Source organism: Cheilinus undulatus, linkage group 12 (genome assembly GCF_018320785.1).
Source record: "Cheilinus undulatus linkage group 12, ASM1832078v1, whole genome shotgun sequence".
Classification (NCBI taxonomy): Eukaryota; Metazoa; Chordata; class Actinopteri; order Labriformes; family Labridae; genus Cheilinus; species Cheilinus undulatus.
This window is the reverse complement of record NC_054876.1, coordinates 26,713,466-26,730,742: the sequence shown is the minus strand read 5'-3', so window position 1 is coordinate 26,730,742 and position 17,277 is coordinate 26,713,466. Positions and strand designations below refer to the sequence as shown.

At 38.6% G+C, this 17,277-nt stretch overlaps 1 protein-coding gene across 1 annotated transcript in view; it reads left to right on the top strand.

Annotated features, from left to right (window-relative positions):
* The window catches only part of gabra6b (gamma-aminobutyric acid type A receptor subunit alpha6b), a 48,449-nt gene extending 34,577 nt beyond the window's left edge, over positions 1-13,872 (top strand). The window contains exon 10 of the mRNA XM_041801151.1: positions 9,106-13,872. Coding sequence (XP_041657085.1) covers positions 9,106-9,118 — 13 coding nt within the window. The 3' untranslated portion in view covers positions 9,119-13,872. The remainder of the gene's footprint in view (positions 1-9,105) is intronic.
* Positions 13,873-17,277: the final 3,405 nt, after the last annotated feature.

Genomic DNA, 17,277 nt, shown 5'->3' with positions numbered 1-17,277 from the left:
CCACAGAATCTGTTCTTCCGTTTCTTCCAGTCATCTTCAAGTCTCTCTAAATAGCCTCTGAAAATGTTTCTTTTGAGAACAGAAAACCATAAAGGGCACATACATCCTCCAGTTTGGAAAATCTGTCATTCAAGCTGTTCAGGAGAAAAAGACAGGGACTGAAAAAGGGCTCTTTTTTAAAAATGCTCTCTTGGTCAGCTGGGCTGTCAGCTGTCTTTTTGTATTTCAGGGATATGTCCTGTCATCATCAAAATATCTGGCTTTCCTGCTATCTCTCCAGCATCAGTTTTAGAGGCAGCAGATCCACTTTCCTTGAAATTGTCCAGATTAACTGTACGAGCTTTCAGGTGTTGAAGAGAAACACTGAGGCTTCTGCAGATTCTTGCTGACATGGTTGATCTGACACAATGTGTTGTACAAGATTACACTGCACAGAACAAAACTCCATGTCATTGCTTCAGCTGCAGTGCTGGTTCTGCTATGGCCTCTAAATCCTCTAATCACTGAAAATGTTTTACTGTGTAGATCTCAAAGAACTCTCGAAACTTTTGGTCTGCATGCCCGCTCAATGTTAGTCAAAGCCTTTATATACAGTATTCTAAATGTTTATAATGCACTTACAGAAATAAAATATAGATTTGTAGTTTGCCATACCTCACACAGCATAGGAGATATGTGGCTTAAGTGATAATATGATATGTGCCACATTTTTAGACATTAATTAATAGTAAAGTTTGTAAGCTATGGAGGACACCTATCAGCTGCCAGATACCTGCCATGACTGTTAATATGGTAGGCAACCATGAGACACCATGTGATGTAAAAGTGACAAATTTAGAAATCCACATTGGAAAATTCTTGTGCAAAGGAAAGTAAGCAATGCCAAACCCATAATGCTGCTGGCAACATTCCTTTACAGCTAATCTATCCACTGTATGTACATCATATTTGATCTGATGTACATTTCTTACACAATATAATACTGGGAATGATTGAGGAAGCAGCAAACAAATGAGACAGTGTGAAGTCGAAGATGCCCATTATTGTCACTGTAAACAGAGACATATTGTCACTCACAGTTGTTCCTGATAGCAGATTAGCATAGCAGTCTGTATGACATTGGAATTGCCAAAGCAATGTCTGTCAAGAGATGAGACAATGCAGTCTTTCAGTGACATCAGTCTATGGATACTGCTTTCATACATCACCTCTGTGGATCCTGTCGGGTTTGACAATTTGACAGAATGCTGCATTATGCTATCTGAAGAAGAAATTCATGTTTATGATGCTTTCTTGCATTCACTGTCCTCTGCTTGATTCGTAGCAACCATATGCTCTAGACAGCTGCATTGGCTTGATTATGCATTTAAATGCACACTATAGATGCAATCTATGACTCCAGGGCTTTTCAGCTGTGTGGGTTTGGGTCCTCGCTCCTTGTCTAAATAGGAGAAGCCCTGAGGCCTGATTTAAAACAGGTCCAAGGACAGAGCACTGTAAGCAGGCATCAGGATAGCTAACAGACTAAAACTTTGAGCTGCACTCACGTTATGATTTTTATTACCTGATAGGAATCAAAAATAACATACTGATAGGCCTTTATTTTGAGGAAAGCAGCAAATGCTTCTTAAATGAGCAGAAATAAGAAGAAATATGCCATATGCTTGGCACATGAGTGTTTAAAGCTCATGTACAGGCGTGTATTGTGCAGAAATATCTATACAGTGGCCGAGGAAGTGCACTATGAAGGAAGTGATGAAAGGAAAGAGGAGGTGATACATCACACAGTGCCTCAAGGCTTGTAACTAAAATTCCCAGTGGTGTTAGAACCTATAGTGCAAAGAGCAAATACAACCACAACATGTCACTGTGACTGATTGAGGCTACAACATTTCTCACTATAAAACTCAGAATGTCTAGCATGGGTGTAAATTGTCTCCAGATATAGCAGGTGCACCGAGCTGTAGAAGTTTCTGTTTATTTCAACTTTGCACTCAGAAAAAGCTAACACTAACTGCTGCTTCTTTAGGAAACGAGACAAAATTGTATGATGTTACCAAACAGGTTTTAAACATTCATTTTGAAGCATTCTGACTGATGCTTACCTACGAAAGACCATAGTTAAATTGCATGCTTACTATACATACCTCTGTCCAAGCTAACTGAATACTATGACAGCATTTTCTAATCACAGGTACTGGTGGCCTACGGAATTCCTTGCTTTATCAATGTGCTCCTGATAGGTCAACACGTTTTTGACAGTTGAGAATTAATATTCTAATATATTCTGAGTAAATTATGGATGAATGAATTCCTAAAACAACCCCCAGAAAAGTCAAATTTGCCCTGGGTTTGTTGTTTTCAGCTCTGTGTTTACAAACAGCATTTGGCTTATGTCTGCTTATGTGCCTCTAAGAGGCTCAAATATGTTTCATAGTTGTATTTTTTCAAATGAACCCTTTACTCACTCAACCAGCAGCCCTATCAATATGGGAAGGAACACCTGGACTACTAAAGGACTGTTTGTAGCGGAACTGTAATAAAAAAAAACCCTGCGTTTGGTCCAAGAATTTCAAAGTCATAGGGACCAAATCAAATTTTAATGAAAATCAAATGGGACACTGAGGGAAGGGTGGGGGATGGATTTCACTGAGGAATGGTGGAGACACAGCCAAAGAACTGTGTTTTGGTCTGAGAGACCACTCTTCTACCCTTGATTTTATATTCTGCCTCAGATGTCATGCTCTGAATTGAGCAACTTAAAACAAAATCTCATCAGGAAATGTCATTGTAGATCCTAATTATACTTGCTGTTTAATATGCATTTGTGGACACATCATGGCTGCTATGCATCCCAAGCATTGGTTTTGCACATACTCAAAAATTAATGCAAGGACAATACAAGATGCAGTTTATACCTGATTGGTAAAGGTGGAGGAGGTGTAACGGTCAACACAGCATCAGAAACAATAACTGTCAAAAGTTTGAAAGACAAAATTAATAAATAAGTCCATGATTGTCCACATCTTTATGATGTGTTATTGTCATTGCACATAGACAAAGACTGTCAACTGGCTGGGGCAGATAAATGTTGTACAGGAGGTTGACACTTGAACTTGCAAAATATGGTGTTACCGTTGAAAAAGTGACTGTGTAAACTGGGTACTTTCAGCCAAGGATGTGTGTGGCTGTTTGTATTAGTTTATTTTTCACTGAACACATATCTGACAAGGATATGTTGCCATAACAACAAAAGTAAACAAAGTGGTATGCACAAGGACTCCTTTCTTGAGTTGAATTTATGGAAAAAAAATGGCTGAAAGTCATCAGTTAACACTGTCTCTTATTAAACCACTACACCTGGAGCATTACATGGAGACATTGTTTTGTGACCACCAGTCATCCATCTGAGCTGATCTGATGTTACTATTTGTTATTAATATCTATAATGTTCATTTGAGCTCAGAATTAACACCATTTTCTCTGTCTCCATGTTTGTAGTTACATCTCACACATGTTGTTGTATACGCCTGAACACTCTTTATGTCCTCTAGTGTTTTTCTCCAGAAACAACACATTTAGGCAAGTATACTTAAAACAATGCTCATGACACAGCTGGACTGATACAGGAACAAGGTAAAACAGCAAGTATAGCTCCTGCTGTAGGGAACAAATTGACTAAAAGAGTAAAAACAGCCTCATGTGTTTGACTGAAGTCTGCTGGACTTTGGTACATCTTGCGCTGATTTGCATTACGCCTGAGGTAGCCAAAATAAACTCACTCTGATTTGCATATTGCTAATGGAGATGCAAAAGAATAGGTGGGTGTAAACAAGAGTTAAAATTACAGTGGTGCACATTAATTGAGCTGAAGTGTAAGTCTGTTCAGAGAAGACACCGGCTGTAGTGTAAAAAAGAAAGCAGTCCTGCACAGCTGAATCACACTTCATGGTACAATACTTCACACTTCCACAATTAACACTTTACGGTTCATTACTATTTTTATTCGGTACCACCCACACTGGTGACCCCTCAATTCCGAGCTAGCTCCATCTTAATCCAAGTATTATATCTATTTAATAAAAGCAGACAGTCCTTTCACTTTACAGAATAAATATCCAGCTCAAGTGGCTGGAGCTGGAAGCAGATCACAGTGCATGCAGCAGGTCCCTTTCATTCTTTGTAGCTTTGCTTTTTTATCACTGAAGGTCCTCTTGCATGGATGAGCTGGACCAGAAGAAAACTCACTTTGTGTCAGAGCGTGTGCAGGTGGATTTGTGTGCGTGTCTACTTTTGTGAGGACACAGGCATAGAAGTATATTAATGTGCCGTGGCAGCAGCGACTCCTGACTTGAGGCTATTTTAATGAATAGCGCCATTCAGGGCGAGACATGAAGGAAGCAAATTTGCTGAAAACACTTCCTTCTTTGAAGGGCCACAGCTGGTTTCTGACTGCTTGCTTGCTGGCTGGCTGGCATGCTGGCTGCTGTATGTGTGTCAGAGCGGGTACACAGCAGGTGATAAGCCCTGCTCCTTTTATTGCCCATCAGAGTGCCAGGCTTGAAAAACAACTTCCCTATTGTTGCTCATAAATCAAAACCACTAAATGCCGTTTCCAACTCAATTCCTATTTTCGACTGCCGGGCCGTCACCATAACTTTGGTGTAATGATCATTCAATTACAGGCCACTCAGACAGGAAGCAAAGAAGACCGATATAAAGAGCGATCCCTCATCTATCATATTTCTCTCAGTAGCCTTGTGGGAATTGTTACATCTGCCTTTGTCACCTAGTTTGTGTGTGCTTGCATGAATGCATTGCTCACAATCTACCTGTGTTTACATGAATGCCTGTGAGCACACTGAGGCATGGAACATTTACAAATCCTTCCACAGAGATAAATTGTTATCACACCAGAAAACTGCTCTTTGTCCCTGACTTTGTCTTCTCTTTTCCCACTATCCCTCACACTCAATTGCTTTCTCTATTTCCAAATTTATCTCAGTGCCTCTCCCTCAGACGCACTCTCCCTCTCTCACCTCTCCCATGCTTAACTGCCTGTACTCTGCTTCTTCTTTAAAACCACAGGACAGCCCAACAAGCTAAGCAGAGTGATGTTCCTCTACCTCATCTCCACAGCATTATCGTCCAGTCATTTTAGAGCGTTGAGGAATCCCTTCTGCACTGACTGCATAGATATGCATTGGCCATCTGTTTGCTCGAGCGAGTACAGTTAATATAGCAGGGCAGCCTCATCTAAAGAGAAATGGTCCAATCACCAAAGGTCACAAGTTCAGTCTCTGCAATATGAGCCTGTCAGCAGCTACATGACCTGCCAGTGAGCCCTAAAGCAAGACACTGAGCATAGCTCACTCATTTATGTCATGTTGGATACAATAAGAAGCCACTGCTTAGAAGAAATGCCTTCTTTAGTTATAAAAATATGATTATCTAAAAGCCTATCAAGAGAAGAGATTGGCAAAAACAGAGGATAGCAATACAGAAAAGTGCAACTAAAATGATCTCTTGATCACAAGAAAACCAGCATTGGTATCCTGATGTAAAAAGATCTGAGGAAATGAAATAAGTAAATATAAATGGCTGAACCTCCTCCTAGAGCTTGCATATTAAACAACACACATTTCATACACTTGCAACAAAATTTCCATTGCATTATCAGCCATGCCTGTGGGTATCCCCATAATATGTTTGGTTAGTTCTGTTGATTTCATATGTGCTGTTACATCCCTTGGGATTATAAACTTAAGGAAGGAAATTTAGCACACATTTAATGTCAGCTGAAATGCCTTTTTTGGACACCATAACAATACTTAATATTCCCATTGCAGTGGTAGCTAGTCCCACATAACTGAAACACTAAAATCCTTCCCAACCTGTGCTTAGTTCTGACTAGTGGAAAACAGATCAATGACAGCCCACACTAAACCCTAGACAAGATCAATACCAGTCTAATTAGACAAAATGCTCCCATGAGATTTCCTATTATCTGGTAAAAAATTAATAATGTAGTTGAGATCTTAAAATAACCATACAAAATTTAAACCTCGCACATCAAGAATATCCACAGAGACTAAGCCTAAAATGATTGAGTTTGATATTGAAAGTAGGGCAGCCCAGTTTCTACTAGTTTCATTGTTATTGCGATATGGCTATTGCAATAAGCACATCCCAGAAGTTTGAATTTATAGCTGTAAATACTTAAAACTTTAATGTAATATGTTTTTTTTATGCAGGCCTTGAGTCTGTTACAAAAAAGCCTGAGTATAAATGTCATGCTTCACACCATTTGGATACATCTGAACATGCTGAAACTTCTTATCTGCTGATTAATTGATATGTATTTTAGTATTCTAATACAAGTTTTAGGCATGTAGGGTGCTAAGGATTCATCACAGGCCTGATGCACAACAACCAGGAGCTTGAGAGTGGGAGTGTGGCAGCCAGAGTCGGGCTCGACACATGCAATACATGTGAGTCGCTTGGCAGCCAGCTTGGCCTCTTTTTTGTCCAGGTCTTTCAACCCTGTTAATACGCCCAGGGACTGCCTACGGTTTTAGGGCCCTTGGGACTTCTACAGCATGACTAGAGGCTCCCGGCAACCCTACTGTCAATCCTTCTTCCTGCCTGGTGGTACCTTCATGCAGCTTATTGCCACATCTGACCCTTACTTCAGTTTCAATTTTTGGCTCAAACATGCCTAAGAGTTCTGCACAATACTGTTTATGTCATTAAACATGACATAACTGAAAAAAGACAACGATTCAATGGGAGTTATGGTAATTGATCACACTTGTAGTTATAATCTCAGTTTTGACAATGCTTTAATTTATGGCATATTTGTCTCGTGTAGTGTAAGTATAATTGTAACTATTCTCTTAAACACAACGATAAACAGGACACCCTGTACTCAGCCAGCCTACATACTCAAGTGCTGGTCAGTTTATGAAACAAACTGTTAGAAAAGAAATAATGTGGTGCACACTGACAATGACTATGATGATTTGTTTGTGAGAAAACAGTATGATTCAGCTGTGGTTTCCTCAGGTTTTGCCCATCATTATCACTTATTCTTTTAAAGGTGAGATAGTTCAAAATTAAGACACAGTAAAGTCACATTCAGTGTACAATGCACATGTAAAATAAGCCTCCAACTTGCTTGCTTGGTTTGTTGAGATTTGTGATACTGCTTGTATATTAACATGACATAGGGTACTATGCACAGGAACAACACATAGATATACACATAAACAGCTGCTTAAGATGGTTTATGTAAATCAAGTTATCTAATTTACACCAAAATAATCTATACAGAGTGACAATATTCACTGACAACACATATAGCTAGATAAATCTCTATGCAATATACAGCATATGGCAGGGATATCTATTCAACTGCTAATATGTTCACACTATCCCACTGTTAACAACATAAAGATGTCTATACATATAACATACATAAGAGATGTGTTAACAGCTTCATGTGAATCCACCAGTTTGTCAGTACGGAATAACATATTCAATTAGATGGTATGCAAACACAACAAAGCACTTGCAGGCCACCAGTTAAATGCTGCGTTTTTGTTCAGTGCATCTTGATTGCCCAGCCTACCAGCCATAATGGAGTGATCTGTGGCAGAAAACAATGTCAATTCAATGTCAGTTCTGTGAGTTCTGCCTTTTTGGCTCTGACACAGAGATAGGCAGCCATGCTCTGAACACAGACTTTTTAATCAAAAACTCAGAAGTTTTGGTGAATGTACATTTTAAAATACTTTTAAAACCAAAAATAAAAAAACTCTATTTTTTTCACTTAAATTAATGAAGTTTTTTTTTTTTTTTTCTTGAAAATTAAGTTACTTTTCATTATTATTATATTTGGGTGGCCTTAATAGATACAATAATGGATAGTTTGGAAATAGATTTTTCTTTGATCTTAATTTTGGATTTTGTCAATAAAATTAATTAAAATCAATGTGTACTTTTTTTAAGCGGGTTCTGGGGCGGCCCTTAGGAAAAAAAGTTTGGGAACCACCACAGTTTGTCCCGTCTTGTAACATCACTTTTTATGCTGACATCACTCACTTGCATGAAATAGTGCCATTACATTTCATTACACTAATGTGAAAATATGCAAGGTTTAGTGCTGCCTTTTTCATTGGCAATTTTCATAAGTAGGAGCAATGCAAAGGTAATGTAACTAGTAGTGTAACTTGTTACTTTTGGCTGTGAGTAACTAAGTCATGTCCCACACTGCTTTTTTAGAGAGTAACTTGTAATAATGTATTACCTTTTTTTCAGTAACTGTCCCGACACACGGATTATATACACATTATGTTTCTCCACAGGTAAAGTTCCTGCTTCTCATTAGCATGTTAGAGCAGATATTGCTGCTTCATTTTCATGATTTTGAACCTGTATTTTTATATACTTAGAGGTGTTTTTCAATACTGAAACTTGGCCTGGAAGTTAAAAACACAACCTTCTGTCATACAACAAATCTAAAATACATATTCCTATTCTACCCCAAGTTCCCTCCATGTCTACTTATCTACCAACCCCATACCAAAAAAAGTTGGCCTTCTCCATGCCAGCAGCCTTGTAGGTTCTGTGGCTGAAAAAGGCTCACAGTGCTGTCAAAAGTGCCTTCTGCTTTAACACATCAGGCGGAGGAGGTGGAGGTGTGAACTACCTGGCAGAGGTTCCCAGACGAGCTTCACAGGGTCTCTGTGAACAACATTGGCAGCGAGGGACTGAATAATTCCAAATTTTGAATTCAGCCTGGAATGAATGCCAGCCTCCACAGCAAGCCTGAACCAGAGCATGCTGTTACATCATCCCCACTGTGTGTTTGTGCTTGTGTTTGTGCAGGCAGATGTGAAATGGAGAAGGTGTGTGTGTAGGTGTGTATGCATAAATCTGTATGTTTGAATATGTTTAAAGAAATCCATAATTTGAAGCAAAAAAACCTTTATTTACTCTGTGCAGCATACCAGGGTGCTGCTCTCTTTCTTCCTGTTTGCTTAACACACACTGTAGCCATCTTTTTACTCACTCTGCTTTTATTTCTCCTCTTTTGTCTTATAGGGAAACCGTCTAAGCCAAGAGTTCGTCTCAAGTCTACAGAAACACAAATACGTATAAATATATACATATATAAATACTCAATAAATAGATGACAAAGGTTTGCCAAGCACTCTTTTATGCCGCCTCAGTGCATTGTATTTCTTTTTAACTACTCCCTTGGAAAGTGAGTGTGCTTAGAGCAGATGAACCAGCTCCAACTGCCACCTTGACCCAGGAGCTCACAGCCTGCGGGCCACCGGCTCTGGAACATTTTCAAACAGGTATTAAATCTCTTTCTGTGTCTCTCATTTTCTTTATTTTACTCCCCAAATATTAAAAAAGCCACACATGGGGACACCTTTTCAGTATCTGTCTCGATTCCCTGCTCAGACTGTAGGGGAAAGATGTAACTGCTAAGCTAGCTAGGCTGCAGAGCCAGAGGCAGAGCCACTACTTTGTTCTGTGTTATGATTTCTGTTTGTGCATGCTTCCCCCACACATAAGAGTGATTTTGCATGTGTTAAAAATGTCACAGTCCCTACAATGATACTTGGAATGAGAGAATGAGTGCTCTTGTTTCACAACTGGATCCAAAAGAGACTGACTGAAGAGCAACTCTCTCACTTTCAGCCCTTCTTCTTTCTGTTGCTCATTTTTTACCCACAACAGCACCCGTCGGTGACAGCATTTTTTGGTTCATTGGCTTAATTTCCCCTTGCTGATAGAGTACAGAGGATGTGAGGTATAATCTTTAGTGTTTTATTTATGGTGTGTTCAAAAAAGACACGTTACCCTGGTTGAATATTCACTTTCACATGCAAATGTGTGAAAATATCATATCATATGTCAAAAAACAACCACTAAGACATGCATGCATAGTAATAACCTACACTTAAACTTTTTCAAGTATGCCACACTCGCAGGATTGGTTGCCCTAGATTTTATAAGAGGTACAAAAATCTGAAATGTCAGTGCATAATTTAATGGTTATGACTTGTCTACGCTCAAAGCTGTGATATGTCTGGTAATATGCAAAAAAGATTCCAGAAACACCCTCCAGAAACAGAATATGCAGGTCACACTAGATATTTAAAAGTAGCTGGAGGATTTAGTTTGAGCTCATAAATGTATGACACTCTAAACACCTCCTTGTAAACAAAATGGAAGGAAAGTGTGGCAAAAAGTGATTAAAAATACAGACACTTCCTTCCAAAAGTTTTGGGACAGAGAGGCCAATTCCTTTATTTTTACTGTAGACTGATAACACTTCGATTTGACATTGGAGTGAGACAAGAGATCAACATTTCAGCTTTTATTTCAAGGTATTTACATTTGGATCTGATACACAACAGAAGATATCTTTATTTGTAACGGAACACCACATTTTTAGGTGAGCAAAAGTATTAGCATGGATTGACTTAAAAAAAGATTAAAGTGAATAAGACATAATATTTAGTTGCAAATCATTTGCCTGCAATAACTGCATCAAGCCTTTGATCCACTGACATCACTAAACTTCTGCATTCTTCTTTTGTGATGCTTTTCCAGGCTTTTACCACAGCCTCTGTCAGTTGTTTGTTTTGGGGGGTTACTCCCTTCAGTCTCCTCTTTAGTAGGTAAAATGCACTATTGGGTTCAAGTCTGGAGATTGACTTGACCGGTATTCCACTTCTTGCCTCTGACGAACTCCTTTGTTGTTTTGCCAGTGTGTTTTGAGTCATTATCATGCTGCATGATGAAGGATCCCCCTATCAGTTTGGTTGCATCTTTCTTGGTTGACAAAATTTTTCTGTAGACTTCTGAGTTCATTTTGCTGCTGCCATCATGTGTTACATCATCAGATTAAGGATCAGATTAATGAGCCCGTCCCAGGACTTTGGTAAAGGTTATTCTTTGTATCGTCAGTCCATAAAACTTTGTTCCGGGATTTTTGAGGTCCATGTCTTTACTTTTTGGAAAATTTCAGCCTGGCCTTCCTGTTCTTCTTGCTAATGAGTGGTTTGCATCTTCTGGTGTAGCCTCCGTACTTTTGTTCATGAAGTCTTCTGTGAACAGTAGATGGTGATACCTTCACTCCTGCCCTCTGGAGGTTGTTGCTGATGTCACTAACAGTTGTTTTAGGGTTTGTCTTTACAGCTCTCACAATGTTTCTGTCATCTTTTACTTAGTACACAGTGGTTTATTTTATCTTCAGGACATTCCAAATGGTTGTACTGGCTATGGACAATTTTTGTGCAATGGTTCTGATTGATTTTACATCTTCTCTCAGCTTCACAATCGCTTGTTTTTGTCCCATAGACAACTCTCTGGTTTTCATGTTGGTTGTACTTCTAACTATAAATGTAGTAGGCACAGACAAAACCCACACCTTAAACTGAGTGTAGACATTTAGCGCTATTGTTTTAATACTTAGTGTAAAACACCTAGACAACAAACACACCTGTCAGTCACATGTTCCAATACTTTTGCTCACATGAAAAATGGGTGGGTTTGAACAAAAGGTGCTATCTTCTAAGTTGTGTATCAGAACCAGATGTAAATACCTGGAAATTAAAGCTGAAATGTTGATCTCTTGTCTCGTATTCACCTTTTGATGTCAAACCCAAATGTTTCAGTCTACAGCAAAAATAAAGGAATTTGCCTCTCTAGAACTTTTGGAGGGAGCATACTTATGAAGTTAACCCTCTGCTGTGCTTTTACTCATCAGGATCTAAAGTCTTCATGTTTCCTAGCAGCAAATTGCCATTCCCAAGAGAAGATTAAAGCCTTTATGTGCTAACAGTGTTGTCATTTTCTTGTTTATTGTTGCTATTTATTGTAGTCATTTAACTGAAGTAAAAGGACTTTTACTCTGGTTGCCAATTAATTCTGAAGCTGGCAGCTCCGGCATCTGGTTTTCATTATGAAAGCAGCAAAAAATAGCAACCTAAAGCTATCATCATCAATTATACCCAATGCCAAAAACACATTCATTAATAATCCACTTGTGTGGATTTGCATACGATTACACACCATTTCCAATTAAGCAGAGAGGGTAACATGTTTAAGCCATGTGGCTTCTATATATAAGCTGATGTGTGTGTTTGCTTCCTCATGACATCCATCATCCACAAGGATGTTCTCATTAAAGCGTCTCTTTATTAAAATGGCCAGCTTTTGAAATGGAAAAGCTGCAGAGCACAGCATAAAGGTTACACAAGCATCTGAAAATGAGCACTTCCATTTTGTTTTATTTCAAATGAAAATTCACACAGAATAACTGAACTGAAATGACTTCCTGGTCCTTTATTAATGTGTAATGTTTATTTTTCTAATGCTGGTTTGTAAGGAATCTTTTTCTGTTGTAAATATTTGTGTATTTGTTATGAGCACTTTAGTTTAGACAGACCGACATAGAAGAGCTCAGTTCAACAAAAAATGACATAACAGATAAAAAATGCATGATTAAAATGTTGCTTCATGAACTTTTTAAAGAATCAAAATATGCAATGCAATAAAAAATGCAATATAGCCTCTGGTCGGACTCACAGGGTTCAGATCCAATGCTCTGAACTTTTTTTTTCTGAAGATGAAAAGCTTTCAACAAGCAACTCCTCGCCAAACAAGAACATCAGGATTGGACTTTTGTGCAAAACCTCGGATGACATCCAGTGCCAAGGATTTTTAAATGGTTGTTTTTTACAATATCTGTGCATGGAAACTCTGGTTTGCATAACATTAGAGTCATACTTAAAAAATGCTAAGAGTATTTAATTTAAGATCATCATTTAATGTTCTAGATTAAAAAAAAGGCCTCAAACTACAATTAAGGACTCCAAAGGATGTTATGAAGGCCTCTTTATGCATGTTTTCTTCCATGTGTACACCACAGGACTAAAAGAACAATGGTGTCAGACTGTATGAACTGTCTTTGTGTCGTCCCATTTCCTCTTCTGCGTTTATCCCCCACCCTCCCACACATATCTTCAGTCTGTGAGCCAAAGGCTGAAGAGACGGCCCATTTATGCGCTCCATGTCAGGCTCTATTGTGGGAGCAACCTGACTACCAGTGAACTTGGACTGCTGAGGAACTGCTGGAGCACACCAGTGACCTTCCTCTTCCAAAATAAACTCTGAAAGTCAAATGAAATATGGCTGTGAATGATGTGTGTGAGTGTGTGTTTCTAAAAGGACCTAGCTCGTTTGCTTCCACCAGTGACCTGGTTGATCTGCCCTCTGACCCCCAGCCTAGCAGCTCAGCTCCATCACTCTACCCTGAGCGCTGCACTTGCATGACCTCAGACCGTTTTGTGTGCTTGTTAGGGTTGTTGAATGTAAAAGGTTGTGAACTCCATAGAACATAGAAGTCTATAGCTATGGTGACTGCGGCCACAAACTGCCCTTTATGTCGTTTTGTCTCATTCCACAGGCATGAGCATTATCGATGTCTCATTTAGCTGATGTTGATTTTTCTTTCTCATTCGCCTAGAGAATATGCAGACAATTTAGAAGAACACGAATGCTTTACATTGTTGCTTTATGTGTATATTTTGTGAATATCAAAGATTATCTCTGTAGGTTGGGTATTTGTTTTCCAACTGTTTGACCCTGCTTGATGATCAGCTGCACTGCATTCACCATGATTTGGATGATGTCAACTTTTCTATCTTAGCAATTAAGTTGCTCTATATTTGCCCCTTTATTAGTTTTTAATGTCATGAGGGTGGCCGTTTTATTGCAAAAGAAAACAGTAATGGCATATTCAGGTAACTTTTCCCCCTGTTAATAAATGAACGGCTACTCACTTTTCCCAGCAGGATTGTATAAAACTATGTTCAATAAAGAAAGAGTATGTATATATATATATATATAAACACAATGTGCTTCCTCCTTTTCTCTTTGCTTGAAATTTGTAATCTTTAAACTATAGCATGCAAACAAAGCCACATTTTGCATTGCAATAACTCTGTGTGGACAGTGTGTGTGTGTGTTTTTTACTTCAATAGGTCAGTTAGAACAGGAAATACACATTTGTATTTAATATGAAGACAGTAAGTTAAAGTAAAAAAAAAAATAGTTGAAGTTGTACTGAAAAGAAAGATACCAAACATGAGCATGGTTAATAATGTAAAAAGAAAATTAACAAAAGGCAAAAAAAAAAAAAAAGCCTGTGGACTTGTAAGGGTTAATGCTATCTCTGCTGCTGTCCCTTTTTTATCACCACAGTTTTAATTATCTGACATACAAGAGAGTTTTCATCCTAACAGATACCTAAAATTCAGTTTCTAGTTAATTATAACAGTCTATGCACATGCAGATAGTCATTATAACTCGTTTAATTTATGATGTTTAACCACACATGAAGACAATAATTCTAATTTCACACATGAATGCTATTGCACTCCTTAAATGTGACTCCCACAGCTCCCAGTTATCACACAGATGATGTAATAGGAGATGTCATAAGAGAGCAGTAGCAATGTGGTTCAGTCAGTGACTCACACATTTATATAATTCAGTCTCAATACGTTCTACTTGTGGATGACTTACATGACATTAAGTGCTGGCTGACACTTAGTGACACTTTGTAAATTGTGTTGGAGCCACTATATATAACTATTTACAGTGCATGCCCTGGTGAAGATGAAAAGCAGCCAAAGAAACCTTTCAACCCATAAGCTGGACTGTTTTTTATTACCTGGAACGCTGTAAAGGAGCACAGCCCTTAACCTGGAAGTGTTAACTCTCCATTCATCGAACCAGAGTGGTGTAACCGCCACCCCCACCCTCAATCACTCTCTCCTCTCACTTTTTCTTTCATTCCTCCATACTTGCAGCAGCCAGCAGGCAGGAAAAAAACAGAGGACCGGGAAAAGAAAGGTAACTTTTATGACCCAACTTCCTGTTCCCTTTGGATGCATGTGCTTCCAGACCCGTCTCAGTCTGGGTCAGCATAACCAGTCACAAAAGGGTAGAGTGCCACCTATTGGTGCACAACCTGAATCCTCTCTCCTCTTTTCCCACTATTTCTCCCATCTCACTCTCTCTCCTCCCACAGAAGCACTGGCGCTCGACTCCTACACACTGACTCACCATATGTTTTTTACACACGCACAGAGAAAATCACAGTTTGAGAGCACACAGTGGCTGCACGCACACAAAGACTGACATGGAGGGAAATGTTAGTTTGTGTGTGAATATGCGAGGATGCACACAGATGCTCATGCATTAAAGACACACAGCTACAGCAGAGATTCATTCCTATGCAAAAACAATGAATACATTTTAGCACTGAAATTGTAAATCAGTGTAATAAAGACAGGTTTTCTTTTGTGTTATTGTTTGGTAGAAAATGGGGTCTGTTATTGCCATTCCTTGCCCCTGCCTCCACCTTCTTTCCTGTAATTTCTCTTCCATCAAATATTTAATGAAAGCATAATGTGGATTGAAATATTAAAAAAGGAGTCTCAATAATGTTGTGTGACTTCTGGCCTTAAGGCTTATTAATCATCAAAGAAAAAGTCTACTTAGTATGCTGGTACACCTCTCCTTATATGCTGGTTTTTGATTAAATTTCTTGAAAAGAGGAAAAATAAGTAATATTCATAACAGTCAAGGGATTCTATAGAAAAACAGTGTATCAGTATTGATCCTTGTGTTTCATATAATAAGAGGAACCGAAATAATTTTATTCTTAAACTAGAAAAGCACTCGGAGAGTGCAGACCTCCGCCATTAGACCCAGCTCCCGATAATAAAGAATCCTTTAGAAAATTCCTGGATCCAGACAGTGATCCGGATCACTCCCGAAATCTAATCAGTTCTTCCCTATGCCATTCCTGATATTTCCTGAAAATTTCGACAAAATCCGTCCATATCTTTTTGAGTTATGTTGCTAACAAACTAACAAACCCTGCTGATCACATAACCTCCTTGGCAGAGGTAATAAATAACAACCTATGAAGTTCTCATTCCACAAGATCCAAAAAAAAAAAAAAAAAGAAATGAAAAACAGACAATTCTCATGGGCCTAAAGCAAAAAAAAAAAAAAAAAAAAAAGTACTGCTTGATTTAATTCTTATAATATGTAACTGTAAATCAATTGTTTTTTTTTTCGTTTTTGCAGTGTCACATGGATGATGCCAGTGATTCAAAGTGATTCTGGCAGGTAAAAGCCCAACACAGTTTCTGCTGTGGTAAAACACACAATAATGTTCCCTAGCCGGACCCCACAGTGGCTTCTAGGGGTGAAGCCAGGGATTATGGGCCCCATGAAAAGACATCAAATTTGGCCCCACCACCACAGCCCAAACCAGTCTGAACAGAAGGCATCTGTCTGTAAAGACAATTTTGAAGACTGCAGTATATGTAAAATTTTTCAGTAGTTTGCACAATTTAGACCAGGGGTGTCAAACTCAAGGCCCAGGGACCAAATCCGGCAAGTTCTACAGTTCTACCCAATCATATCTTTATTATAACTGGCCTACTGGTATGAGGTCTGCTGATTTCCTCCAGTATAAAAATGTAAACGTAACCATGATGATTTGGAATATCCTTAAATAGTCATAAAAATTTGAAAAAGTAAATTGTAAAAATAAATACATAAACAGTCAGGGATATAGGAAATTAATTTATGTTTTCATTTCATATTTTCAATTTTGCATCTCAAAATTACGTATTAAACTAATGATTTTGATGTTTTGTTTCAAATTTTGACTTTTTAAAATCATAATTTTGACTTTTTTATCTCATCTTTTGACCTTTGAGATTTACAATTTTGAAAATCAAGTCATATTTTGGCAGTTCAAACTCATAATTTTAAGTCACATTTTCATCTTTGATCCTCAGGCGGACTTATTTGCCACATCTTTGCCTTACTTCAGCCTCAACATTGACCCAAACAAACCTAAAAGCTCTGCACAGTACTGTATATAAAATTATTATTTAGGGTCCTTGATAGGGTCAATGATGGGCTCTTGGGATTGTCCTGACTACTCTTCATACTACAGCACCCCTGGTGGGGTCACAAAGATACCTGGAGGGCATGAGGCTGTGACTGCTGGGAGGCTGCCGAAATTAGATCTTCCACATAATAGTTAAAAGAGATAGTGTTCTCCTGCTAGGTATGCTTTGTATGGATCCTTGGGTCTCTCAGGGGAGTTTCAGTGGATAACATAAGCTGTGTGAGCCCTTACTTGAGTCTTGTAGACCCTAG